The 14,344-nt window shown below is 42.4% G+C and overlaps 1 protein-coding gene across 13 annotated transcripts in view; it reads right to left on the bottom strand.

The window, feature by feature from the left end:
• The window catches only part of PCMTD1 (protein-L-isoaspartate (D-aspartate) O-methyltransferase domain containing 1), a 48,364-nt gene continuing 38,605 nt past the window's right edge, over positions 4,586-14,344 (bottom strand). For all 13 annotated transcript variants that reach the window (XM_018058517.1, XM_018058523.1, XM_018058522.1 and 10 more), the window contains 3 exons: positions 10,477-10,648; positions 8,529-8,652; positions 4,586-7,577 (listed from right to left, as the gene is read on the bottom strand). In XM_018058517.1, coding sequence (XP_017914006.1) covers positions 7,213-7,577; positions 8,529-8,652; positions 10,477-10,648 — 661 coding nt within the window. In that variant the 3' untranslated portion in view covers positions 4,586-7,212. The remainder of the gene's footprint in view (positions 7,578-8,528; positions 8,653-10,476; positions 10,649-14,344) is intronic.

The following is a 14,344-nucleotide window of genomic DNA, read 5'->3' as shown; positions in this document are numbered from 1 at the left end:
CTGAGCATCTCTCCCTGGATCCCAGGGAGGACCAGGAAGAGCCAGCTTCACACCCAGGTCGCTGAATTCAGCTCCTCCTGTGTGCAGCCCTCACGCCTTCACTTGCAAACGACCGACCAGGACGGTTCTTAAAATAGCCCTTACGTCTTCTTCTTGGCGTCCCAATTCCTGCCAGAAGCTATATTTTATTTATGATTCAGTTTCTGCAAGTATTCTTTTCCAAAAGTATGCTCTTTTACTTTCTAAAAAACACTCAGAGATTTGCTATTTACGGTCCTGAGACTTGACAAGCCAGGAAGAGCATCCACTTTGCGGGAAGTGGCCCTAGGCTTAAAAATCTGTTTTGTGTGTTTCTAGTAAGATAATTCCATATTCAGGAGCATACAAAATTAACAAAATACTTAATAACAATTACGATGAAGACATATGGGCCGAATAGATATGTTTTATGTGTAACAGCCAACCACCAGTGTCAATTTTCATTACCAAGCTAAAAACCCTCATTTCATGATTCCCCACATCCCACGCGGAAGTAGGATGTGGTGTGCTCTCCCAGCCCACAGGGGCCCCTGGATGATGAACTGGGTGCCCACAGGCCCCTGCGCTCCTGGCCTGGTGGCGAGGGGTGCGGGGCCGGGGCGGGGGGTGGTTTGGGGGAACCGGGAGCATCGCCCACCGGACAGTGCGGGACGAGGCCCAGCCCGGAGCAGTACGCGGCGTGGACGCGAGCCCCGCGCGAGGTTACGAGTTATTTCCAAATGCAGCAGACCCCGCTCATTCAGTTCAGAGCAGGAAAGGTGGGAGTGGGGCGGGGTGGGTGTGAGAATGATGAAGGGACTAAATCGGGAGTCTGTGCAGGAAAGTTACCAAAGGAATGAAGATGACAGTTCTCCATAGAAATTTCTGGAAGAAGTTGGAAAGAAGACGGACCCAGGAGAGCACCAGTTCATTTCAGGACTTCACCGCTAGCGCTTTCCTTCAGTCTAAGCGCGGAGGCCTGGGATCGCCGGAAAGGTAGAAGCCAGCTCTGACCACCATCTGGGCCGGAACCGGGGATTGGGGGGAGGGCCCGGCGGGCTCGTCTGGGGCGTGCGGGGGTCGCGGGTAGAGGACCCATCCGCGCCAAAGCCGCCGGGCAGGGGCGCGTCCTTCCCCCGCGGTCGCGGCACCGTTTCCGGAGCCCAGCCTCTCAGCCGCGGGGCGGGCTTCGGAGCTCACGGTGACTAGTTATTTCGTCCACGCAGGACAGCTTTTCTTCTTTTTATCTAATAACATTTCAAACCCTAACGGGCAGGTGTGGTGATAACTGGCTTACCTACGTGCACATACCCCCTACTCCTGTCTGCTCTCAAAAGATGGTTTCCTTTCTCTCTGTATATTGCGCTCCTCAGACACTGGGCCAGTGATTTCTGGCTTCTCCCTGACTACTGAATATGTAACAGGACCGGTGTGGCCCTGAGCCCCCGGAGCAGATTCGCCCGCGGACGCGTGTGTGCGCGGAGAGCCCCCGGGGACCCCGCGCCTGCAGACCCGGCGCTTGCCCGCTTCGCGCGCCGGCACCGGTGGAAGGAGCAGCTTCTGCTGTGAATGCGTCTCTCCGTTCAGCGTGCACTTTCTGGTCGCTCGGTAAGCAGGTATGTATGAGAAGTTCTTGATTCTATCTTTACAGACTGAACTCTTCAAACAACTCTCATCCATAAAGTAGAACTTGAAATATATATAAAACAGGAAAACAAAGTAAAACTTGGTCAATTTGGGCAACAATTCCAGATGACCAGCGTGGGAGACAAAGATGGTGAGTGGAGAACGTTTTGTCAAATTTTATCCACCTTCTAAGTATGAGGGAAAACATTCATTCACCTTTTCTCAGTAATTGTTTAGTCACTTTCTATTCTACTGCAAGTGAATACTGCCCTCTTTTGGCAGAGTGTTCGAACTTTTTAAATACGTGGGGTTTTTTTTTTTTAATATAAAAAAAGAAAAAACTTGTCTCCATGAACAAGAACGATTTATTTTAAAATAACCTTGAACTATGCTTGACATCATTCATGTGTCTTTTATTGTCTGTTATCAATAAACCACAAAGCCAGCCTCTTCCTTTCAGGCCGATTGCTATCATTCCAACACTCTTGCTGATGTTTGCAATTTGGAGAACTTGGCCAAGAGCAAGTTTATTACCATTTTCAGCTCAAAATATCATAAATATTACATTGTATTCGTAGCGCATTTTTTTCTGGAAGGAAAGACTAAAAACTTTCTAGTTTAAAAGCCTAAGCTGATGTTTAACGGGAAGAGAAAAAAAAACCTACTGTTGCCTTCCATGAATATAAGGCTAAGAATTGCAGGACCCAGGGAGCTTATGAATGACACAGCTGCATCGTGAATATGCTAAGTCAGCAAGGTGGAGTCTTGTTTAGCTAGAGAATTTACTTAACTAAGTGATGCCAGAAATTCAGGTTTGATCCTTGGGTGAGGAAGATCCCCTGGAGGAGAAAATGGCAACCCACTCTGGTATTCTTACCTGGAGAATCCCATGGACAGAGGAGCCTGGTGGGCTACAGTCCATAGGGTCACAAAAGTCGGACACGACTGAACAACTAAGCAAGTCACATTAACTACAGATTTGGGACAGCAGGGTCACAGGAAAAAGAGAAAAGCCCTTTCCTAAATTAAATGGGGAGTCTTCACTAGAATCTCCATCCTTATCAAGTTCAGTAATGGTGAACTAAAAATAACCCATCTACTCACCCCCAGCTCCCAGAGAAGGCAAAGAAAACTGTCTATTTCAAAATTTGCTATTCGAAAGGAGGAAGGGAGTTAAGTCTCCCTGAAGATGTAACATGCCCAGATTCGCTTTGCCATGCATGTTCATGCCACTCTCCCTGAGTGGTGTGAAAACCTTAAATCCAGCACTTACAGAGCAGTGCTCAGAAAGTACAAGAGAAACAGGGCTTATGAAAGCTAGCTGATAGTAGGCTAGCTTTCACGAGAAAAAGCCCACTATAGAGTTCAGATACTGGAATTAGACACGAAATCAATCCTGAATATTTACTGGAAGGACTGATGCTGAAGCTCCAATACTTTGGCCACCTGATGCAAAGAGCCGACTCAATGGAAAATATTCTGATGCTGGGAAAGATTGAGGGCAGAGCCTGTGAAGTTAGTGAGAAACACACGTAAAGACATAAGGATACAACGAAGGTTGAAAATAAAAAAATCTTTAAAAAGAAACTATCTACAAAAATTTACCAAAGACCTGAATAGGAATTTTCAGTTCAGTCACTCAGTCGTGTCCAACTCTTTGTGACCCCATAGACGACAGCACACCAGGCTTCCCTGTCTATCACCAACTCCCGGAGCTTACTCAAACTCATGTCCATTGAGTCGGTGATACCATCCAACCATCTCACCCTCTGTCATCCCCTTTTCCTCCTGCCTTCAATCTTTTCTAATCAGTCAGTTCTTCACATCAGGTGGCCCAAGTATTGGAACTTCAGCTTCAGAATCAGTCCTTCCAATGAATATTCAGGACTGATCTCCTTTAGGATGGACTGGTTGGATCTCCTTGCAGTCCAAGGGACTCTCAAGTCTTCTCCAACACCACAGTTCAAAAGCATCAGTTCTTTGGTGCTCAGCTTTCTTTACGGTCCAACTCTCACATCTATACATGAATACTGGAAAAACGCTATCTTTGACTAGATGAACCTTGTTGGCGAAGTAATGTCTCCTTTTAAAATACACTGTCTAGCTTTTGTCATAAGCTTTGTCATGGCTTTTCTTCCAAGGAGCAAGCATCTTTTACTTTTTTATGGGAATTTTACCAAAAAGATTTTGGTGAATTCAGATTTTACCAAATTTTAATGGGAATTTTACCAAAAGGAAACCTGAAACCAAGAAGCACTTGAAAAGACGCAAAACCTCTCTAATAAGTGACAAAGCCCAACAGCACTAGTGTCAGATGTAGGTGAGGATACAGAATAGCTAGAACATTTAAACACTGCTGGAAGGGACACAAGTCTGCACAATTCTGCACCTTCTGGGAAAGGTGGACATCGTCACAGCCTCTGGGTAGTGGTTCCTGCTCCTGGCTGGGTGCTTGCAGACTCTGGCGCACACAGCCGCAGGCATGCTGAGTGGTCTGGGGGACCACCTGTCCATCAGCAGTAGGATGAACAGGTAACCAAGCTATGACCTAGCATCACTACAGACAACAGGGACCAGGCTCAGAGAGACAATGTGCAGTAAAAAGTGAGTGCACAGGAATCCATAGGGTGCACTCACATCGCTTAGAGATACAAGTGTGTATAAAACCACAGCGGAAAGCCAGATGCCTGCCCTTACATGTGCGTTCAATCAGTCCTTAGACTTCACATGCACCTTATAAATATCCCTCATCTCTACTCAAATAGTTTATAAAAATTAACTTCTAAGAACCCCACAGCCTTCAGACGTGGCAGCAGCCAAAAGGCAATGAGATGTCCAGACACAGACACCTCTATGCTGTAATTCAGCATACATCCGCGGGAACTGAGCTTCTTCTCTAAACCTGAAAAGGGAAAAAGAAAATGCAGGCCACTGACAGTGATGCTTAATTATATGCCAAGTGTTTATTTAAAATAATTTTCCAAGTTTTCCTGTAATTTAACAGCTTTTGCTTCACTTTTATCCTCTTAAACAGCTAGAAACCGATGCTTACATTTTCTGTATTTTAACTACAAATGCTATTTTAATAACATCATTATTAATACTAGAACCAAGATATATCAACCAACAAGCAGCACAGATTTAAATGACCTTCCTGGTAGTTACAGTGTGGCTGGCAGTTTTGGGACTTTATCAGATACTGGACACTATTCACGCCATCTCCAACCAGTGGTCTCAGGGAAGTGTTGCTCCCCTCTTCAGGCCTACCTCCTCTCTGCAAAATAAATAAAGCTTATCCTGCTGTAAAACCCCATGAATGCACTGCTCATCACCTTCAATTACTTCATCTTTATTTGCAACCTCTCCACTTATAAGCATAATTATTCACACTCAAATATAACATGATTCATTAAAAAATAAACACCCAAAATATCCTCAATCATTCTAATATATTTCCATTAATAAAGGGCTTTCACTTAAAATTTCATTTTTTATTTCTACTTCTTCAATAGTAAAGTCGCAACTGTAAAACAAATGCATTTAAAAACACAAAAGATACATTTCAATGACCAAAAATTGGCAATGATTATGAAAATCTATGGTACATTTTGCCAAGGCCAACAGAATGAAAGCTGATATGAAAAAGTCAATCTCCAAATAGATCCTTAACAAAAACTTCCCTTGTGAATAGTAAAATCATTTAAGAAAAGGTTATCTTCACATACGTGGACACTTGTTTCAAAAACAACAAAGCTGGGGTGAGGGTACAAGATAAAAATATGTGGGCACCAGGAACTCAAGATTCATCTCCTAAAACACGTTTGTTTCAAAATAAAATGACCATTTCTAATATAACTGTATGAAACAACTGTTTTTCCTTGATAGAAATAAGATGCGCATGCATCAGTAACTATAGCTTAGTAGTCCTCTAAGAAACCCTGTGGAGACACTATACCCCCAACCTCCTAGCCCCCAGCTCAGTCGCTGGTGTAAAACCAGCAGCTTCCGTGAAATCATCTTTGACATTACTAAAGGGATCCTGGGATAATTCATGCTCAGAATACTTGGAACACTTGTTTTTACATGTGTAGAGTTTTCAGAACTGAGGTGTTTTTGGAACCGTCTATGTGTGAACCTCTGCAGAACATCATGGTCCTTCAACTGCACTGTGACTGCATTTCCTCAAGCATGTCTGATCAACAGTTCTAACAGTGATGCTGGTGGCAGTGACACTCTCAAATTCTTCCTTCTAAAAATGTGTATAATCCATCAGAACACTAAATAGTAAATAGGCTACACTGTTTACTTTCCTAAGCAAGGAATGACTCTTCAGGCCCTAGTAAGCTACGAATGGCCTTTACTACCTGTTTTACCACTGACATTCAAATAATGAATAAAGTATGTGATATTAAGCGAAAAATGAAAACCACTGTTATTTCACCACAAGAAACAACCACAAAATAAAAACATGGGAAGAAGTTAAATGAGCCCAATGCAGGTCCCAAGATTAAACTATGATTCCGGATTTTCAAAGCAAAAGGCATCTACACATCATTTCTGTGAACGCTCCCGACACCACAGAGATGAGTTTCAGACCAGGGCAGGCTGTCCTGCCCTACCTGTCCAGGGCAAGCCTGCAATCAACCAGAATCTCCCTCTGCTAAAGTGCACCTGTGGCCAGCCTGCTCGGGCCTGACTCATCCACGAGCCATTGACAGTCACACAGAACTACGCCTCTCCTGAACCAAATACTCTATACAGTGGATGACAAGGAAAACATTCCTAAATATACCACTACCTTCTAAAACTTCGGAGTAACACAGCCTCACCATGTTTAAATACTGAAAATGTCAAGGGTCCATACAAACTAAGAGCTGTATTAAGCATGTATGTTTTGCTCTGATATTCACTTGATGAGTTCTTAAAATCTTGATGAGAGAAGCAGACGCTTTCCCCATGTCTTTTGGCAACACATTCAAAAGCGAGAGTAGCGGTGCTGTTGAATTCCATGAAACGTGGGTTTTTAAAGCTAAATTATTCAGTATCTGCATTGTTATTGCACTCATACATTGCCCGGAGTAGGTCTACAGCAACTTCGCAGTGGGGACTGCAACGCAAGTAGGGGGTCTGCAAAGTGTCTGCCTTCCTTGCTAGACAGAGTTCCCAGGCAGGAACTGTACATGACTGCAGTTCAAATCCAATCACATGCGCTTCATGATTGTATCTCCCTGAGGGAAGTTAAGTCAAGCCCTCACCACTAACTAGTTCTGTCAGGAACCAAACAGGGATCTGCAGACCCAGTCCTGACTACGGCTGAGTTCCACTCCTGAAGCTGCTCTGAGTTAAAACAGCAATTTTTCAGATTTTAAAGAAAAATATATTTTATAAAAGGGATTCTTTTTAATCACTGAATACATCATTTTTATTACTAAGACAGAAACAAGTTATACCTTTTTCCACTATAAATTCACTCTGATGAAAGAAAGAATTCTCTTTTAACTCCTAACAAATGCTACATTTTCAAGACGCAAGGAATTATCAGTAGGCATCCTTTCTTCTTGCTCTAAGCTATTTCTCCCTGAAGTATGTCAAGTAGGCTTTTAGAGACTCTGGCAGGGGCAGCTTCATGATCTTCTCCCGCAGCAGGTTTTGGGGCGGCTCCTCCGGCTTCAAGGCTTCGCCCGGCTCCTTCTCCTCCTCCTCTTTGTCTTCCTCCATCTTCTCGTCCTCCTCACTGTCGAGAGGCTGGGGGATGAGTTGGTTGCCCACAAAGACGTAAGTGTTAATCCTCTGCTTGACCCGCTTCCTCTTCCTTTTGGGCGGAGCCCTCTGAGGAATCCCCTTGGCCTGCATCTCATCGTTTATGAAATTCCTAAGTGTGCGTCGGATGTAAATGCGAGCCAAGTCCTGCAGGTTCCTGACAGCACAGGGGGCTAAAAACACATGGAAAACATAAAAAGTGAAACATTACATACTGTTCACTTCTCAGTGAACATCAGAAGACAGAGACATGTAAAAACTTTGACTTTCATCAAATAAAGACTCAGGGAAGAACACTGACTATGTGCAGATCACTCCAGCACCAAGGCCAGCGGATGGGGTGGCAAAGGGGTCGTGGACACAGACAGCTCAGGCACGTGCATAAACCCTCTTGGGAAGGACAGGTAACTCACAGCAAGTGGAGCACAGAGAACTGAATAGTCAGGGGACTGAGGGGCAGGGCTGGCAACAGAAATGAGGGTGTCATCAGCCCACCATAACCTGCTGTCAGCCCCATGACCTGCTAAGACCAGGGGGCAGACAGGGGAGGCGAACAAGGAGGGGTCGCTGCAGGAGGTGGGGTGGAGAATCACCCAGGAAAGAGCTTCCGAAGTTACAAAGATGCCAAGAAACACCTCTGTCTTCTCGGTGGCTCTGCTCCCGACTCCCCTGCACTCCGGGTGCTCTTTCGACACCTGCACTGTCTGCCTCTCCTGCCAACACTGCCTGCTGTCCTAGGGACCCACCACACCGATGCCCTGTCACAGCAGCCCAAGTTCAGAAGAACCCAAGGGCCCCAGAGTGGAAAAGGACTCAGACCTGCTTCAGCCACTTCTAACACGCCCAAGTCCTAAAATAGCTTCCACACGAGCTTCATTTAGATGTTCTTCTGATAATACAGAAGCTTTCAGACAATTCTCAGCCCTAATTATTCAAAAATAGTATTTTTGGACTTTTAGCCTCTTGGTTCCTAGTCATGAGAAGATCCAGTGGACCAGACAATACTAGTCTTGACTGCTATTGAATTGTACTGTGAACTGAAGCTCTCAGGCCACAACTACAGGGAAGGTTCTCTCTAACACACCCACAAGTCAGCTCTGTTTATCTCCCACAAGGTTACTTACGGAGGCCCACAGAGTCTGGCTTGCCGTTGTCATTCTTACTTGGCTGCACAAGCGGAGCAAATGACACAGCAAGGATGTTTTTACTTTCCCAAGTGTTCTGTCCAGTTCGCATAATTTGTGTTAACTATTTAGAGGGTGAAAAAAAAAAACAGAATGGCTCAATCAGGGAAGTGTGACCACCTTACACTCACAAGTTTAACAGAAAAATAGCAGAGATTACTCTATAATCACTTGTATTTGAATGTACCCAATTACCTTCATTTAAATATTTACCATAAACTAATACAGGAGGAATCTCAAGTACTAGTTTCACAACATATTCCATGTACACAAATGGCTTTGCAGGTTATATTAATATGGGGGTCTGATGTCATCAAGGGGTGTTATTCTAACACATACCTGCCACTGGCTCCCAAAACACACGTCTCACACAGTTGTATAGTTAAAGTGTTATATCAGTAAAAACACATTTTGATTACTGAACCAATGAGTCAACTTCACAATCTTCCAGGGTGGTAATAAAATACAGATTCTAATCCCAACTTCATATTTCATGAATAAATGTAATTAGGCACAAAGGGATTAGAGCTTTCCCACTCAGCAAACACCCATCAGCATTACGTGGCTTGATCAGGACAAATCAGTATCATCAATTTATATTATAAAAGTCAACCCATTATTATATTTTACATTAGCATAATGTATATAAGAAATATTCAATAAAATACCAATGGGAAACCATATTTTAGATCTTTAAAAATATATCTTTAAAGGAAAACAGGAAGAAGATGATTAATCTGGGAGTCTCAACTCTGGAAGCATTCAAGTTAATGTGTTTCCAAGAATGTATGTTAATGAGTGCTTTATATTCTCTCTTTTTAATAACTGACAAACACAGTGTGATGAAGTCCTCCGACCTGCAATTCACATGCTTTGAAAGTGCTGATGCCAAGATGACCACACTAGGTCCCAATCATCTGGGACAGTCCAGCTCCCACTTACAAACCACAGGGTGTTGTAAACATCTCAGACTTAGGTTAGTATGAACATAAAAGAAATTTTTTGAAATGTATATTCATAAATTTTTTTTTTTAGTTTTTTATTTTTAAAATTAATTCTTACATGCATTCCCAAACATGAACCCCCCTCCCACCTCCCTCCCCATAACATCTCTCTGGGTCATCCCCATGCACCAGCCCCAAGCATGCTGTATCCTGCGTCAGACATAGACTGGCGATTCAATTCTTACATGATAGTATACATGTTAGAATGCCATTCTCCCAAATCATCCCACCCTCTCCCTCTCCCTCTGAGTCCAAAAGTCCGTTATACACAGCTGTGTCTTTTTTCCTGTCTTGCATACAGGGTCATCATTGCCCCATCTTCCTAAATTCCATATATATGTGTTAGTATACTGTATTGGTGTTTTTCTTTCTGGCTTCCTTCACTCTGTATGATCGGCAGTAAAAGATCCACCCATTTTCTGAATAGATTATTTCACACGTTTATTATACCTAATAATTCCAAATCAAAGGCAGGCAAGTAGGTGAAAGATAGTTTCAAATGAGTCTATGTAGTGCTAAAAGAAGATCTAAAAATTTACTGGTCTCTGAAATAGTTAAGTAGTTACAACCACTCCCTCAGCTAAAAGAGGCCACCACATTCCACAGTGAGGACATGGGTGGGTCGGGGGTGTTGTGTGGAGGGGCAGCGTGGCCAACAACACACACAGGCAGAGCTCAGCTTGGCGCTTTTATCCCTAGGTAAGGGGCCTTTTCCACACCTGCTCTGGTTAAGAGCTGTGAGTCCATTTCAGTGCTTTCCTATAGATACCGGTGTGGCGAGTACTTCTTCCCTAACAATCACAGTGCGCCTTTCGCTGGCGCATCAGCCCCCATCCTACACTGAGCGTGTCTCCCGCGCCATCGAGCAGGATGGTGGCCGCTACCTGGTCCTCTATGGGCATGACCAGAATGCCCCCGACTTTCAGCAGAATCTTCATGTAGTTTTCATGGTCCTTCTGGACCCCAGCTCCACAGTAGATTCGATCATACTGGTGACTGTCCGATGCTATCTGCAGGCAATTACCCACCACAAATGCAGGCTCACAGAACTCAAATCTGTATGGAGAAATAAAAAGTATTTTAATTCATTTAAACAAAAGATGAGCCCTAAAAAATTAACATAATCCAACTCTTTGAAAGTGAAGTTTTACCAAAATTAATTATAAGGATAAAATATCATAAAATTTGAATTTGAATTATGTATATTTATGAAATCTAACAGTGATCAAATATATTGTTTTATTATCAATGACACAGTGTACATTTTTCCAAAACATCAACCTATTTTTTCCCCCACACGGAAACCTTACTTAAGGCTCAGAAGGTGAATCACAACACTCTTGTGACTGACAAACTGAAACAGTCTCTAACATACATAGTTAAAACCCCAATGCACTAATAAAACATGTACAGTAATTTTAAGAAATTAATTCATGAAAATACCCTCTCAATTTTAAGTTGATTGAAATTAATATGACCACACAGCAAAGTCAGGTTATCATCTGAGGACAAAATAATTTGCATTAAAAGGCTCAGCATGCAGTGAAAAATGTCTCTGAAATCATTTTTATTTTATAAAATGTATCCTGCCCTTTGGTAGTTAACAGACTTATTACCAGGGATTCCCTGGTGGCTCAGACGGTAAAGAATTCGTCTGCAATCCAGGAGACCTGGCTTCCATCCCTGGGTTGGGGTGATCCCCTGGAGGAGGGCATGGCAACCCACTCCAATATTCCTGCCTGGAGAATCCTATGGACAGAGGAGCCTGGTGGGCTGCAGTCCATGGGGTCGCAAAGAGTCGGACATGACTGAGTGACCAAGCACAGCACAGACTTTTTACACAATATGTTTCCATTAAATTCACTTAATATACAGACACCCCGTGGTCACTGATATTTAAAGAAGTTTCCCAGGATGATGCCCAGTCCTCGCTTCCTGTTCCGGGGTGGGGAGTGGGAAACAGTGCAGAGCCTGCCCTCTTCTCTCGACACCCACAGGGCGGGTGGTCCTAACCCTGGCTCCTTCTGGGCGTCTGCCACCCCCAACACCACCCTGTGCCCAGCTGCTCAAGACAGGTTCCCACCTCTCAGAGGCCACACAGGGCCCTTCTTGGCTCTGCCCCCATCCCAGAGACACTGCTGTAGCCATGGGTGGAATTACAGGCCTCCCATCGTTTAGAGGAAATACTACAAGGTCTGTGCTGTTCCTGTGACTGCATGGCCCCTCCCTCTCTGCTGCTTAAACGCCCAGCATCCCTTCAAGTACAGTTCAAATACGAGCTACGCTACACAAAGCACTCTTACGAAGCTCTTCAGGAAGATCTCAGTCTCTACTTGCGTAACACTCACGAAAGTATACACTTACATATGTAAGGGACAGCATTTAATTTCTCTCTTATACTCAAGACTATTGGACAACCTAGGATTGTCTAAAATACAGCCAAAACAATCCCTGGGCCTTTAAATAACTAGATATTGTGGATCACATGGTTTAATCATCTCAAAGTTACAGTAATCATTCTTTGAAAGAAAAAAGCCTAGTATTTTCAACCTAAAAACCCTATTATAAAAATTCACTTTAAATAATTTTACAATAATTTAAGCCACTCTTAAAATTTTCTAGATGAACGTGAGCAAGGAATTTAAGTAAAATTATTTTGTATTATTAAACCTCTTTTATCATTTAGTCTATTAAATCAACTTAAAAATATGCTTATAGTTTAAAAGCTTCCTACAGCTTACAGAACAATTATCTACAAAAACGCTATTACAAATAAACAATTTAGAGTAAAACTGCTTCTGAAATTAGTGATATTTTTATACACTCTCATCCCAGCAAAATGAACTAGAAAGAAGTGAGTGCCTGATTCTAAAATCAAATGTGACTCTGGTCAAGTGGCCTGACACTAGCAATTAGCACAATTCACTCCAAACACTATTTGTGAAGCCCCAGTTGTGTGTAAAGACTGGATATACAGTGGGAGGCACTCATGCCTAATGCAGTGAAAGAGACAACAATCTCACCAATTAAAGATGAACTTATGAGGATGATAAATGCTCTAAAGGAACACCACTCCATAAGTATGGCTGAGGATGCAAGGGAACTGACAGGCCTGGGGAGCCAGAGTAAGGCTCACCAAGAACAGTGAGCTGGGATCTAAAAGGTCAGACAGGGCAATCAACCCCACTAGCCACCAGCCTTGTGCAGACAGGAGCCCTGAAATGTGGCTGGTGGAAAATGAGATGCACGGAAAGGATAAAAATCATATGAGATCTCAATATCTCAAATATTTGGCATGTAAAATATCTCAAGATCTCGTTTAAATACGTGTGTGTGTGTGTGTGTGTATTTCAACAGCCACATAAACTGAAAGCACTAAGCAACTGCCCTTCTACTTTATCAACTGTGAATAGGAGCTTCAGATACTTTCCTGAGCACAATCTTTCCTCTGGGACATTCCCCTGCTTTCCCTGATTATCTCTTTGAACACGTCTTCTGAACTTTAATTATATCTCCGTCACCTTTTACAGTCCTCAAGAAATATTTATTAAGTGAAAAAACCTAAGAAATGTAATTGACTTGTCATCTTTTCCACCTACCAACTTTGAACATGAACTCAAACTTGACAAATATGCTAATCACAAGAATCTCAGGGCTAGAGATTTGTCCAGAAACAGTTACAGAAAAAAATATGTGCCTGTGGCACCCTCTAAATCAACATGATGGTTCTTGCTTTACTAAATTGGAAGCTATAAATAGCTGTAGTTTCATGTTACAAAACACATGATTTTTCCCACAAAGTACTAAAAAAAGCAAAACTTAAACAGTAAAAAAGCCAAAACAAAACCGTGCCTTTAATAAACCAACTGTCGCCTAACTTAAAAGTGCTTTTTAGTGGCCTCTCTGAAGATCTTAAATAAGCCACCCTTGTTTATTCTAGGAAACAAAGGCTTTTCCCCTACAAGGCAGATCTGAGCCAAGTATACTATCGTATATTCCATTTAGGAAGTGTTACAAAGAATCATTACAGAGAAAAGTTAGACCTTTACATTTACAAATGATTTCTACTAATGCAAATGGAACATACACTTCTAACATGTATATGGGGTCTTCGAAAGTGTGAAGACCCTTTCATTTAGTACACCAAATTTATTTCCTCTACCAGCACACTCAAATTTGAAAGTTTAACTGAATTGAGGCAACGTTCCAAAAGGAGTAGTAGGACTAGATTATTTCTAGATACAAAATAGTAAAGTTTCAAGGGCATAATCAGGGAGAAAGGTATGATATTTTAAAATATAAACACTAAAACACAATGACTTAATAGTTACAAGAAACAGCCTAGCAGAGACAGTGTTTCATCTGGGGACTGTTTATTACATCCACAGCTGTGGCTTCACCTTCTCCACCAGTAATACCCAAGTCCTTCATGATAGTAAAGGAAACAAAACAACGCTCAAACTGCTTATACTTACAACATTATTTTCTAATACATACATGGATTAAAGATGATCCTTCCTAAAAGGACTTGGAGATGAGTGTTAGCATTTCTGACTAGGCAGAGATGGGGATCTCACTTAGACACTTTATATTCTGACATTGAAATCATGGCTTGTTTTTATAACAGAATTTCATGTAAATAAATTCATACAAATTCTACTGCTAACAATATTCTTCCAAAAGTCTATGATTAGAATTCTTCAGGCAAATGTTTACAGATATGCTCATATATGTATAAAGAACAACTGACTG

The sequence above is a fragment of the Capra hircus genome, chromosome 14, assembly GCF_001704415.2.
Source record: "Capra hircus breed San Clemente chromosome 14, ASM170441v1, whole genome shotgun sequence".
NCBI lineage: Eukaryota > Metazoa > Chordata > Mammalia > Artiodactyla > Bovidae > Capra > Capra hircus.
Note: the sequence above shows the minus strand (reverse complement) of the source record. Positions and strands in the feature narration are given on the sequence as shown.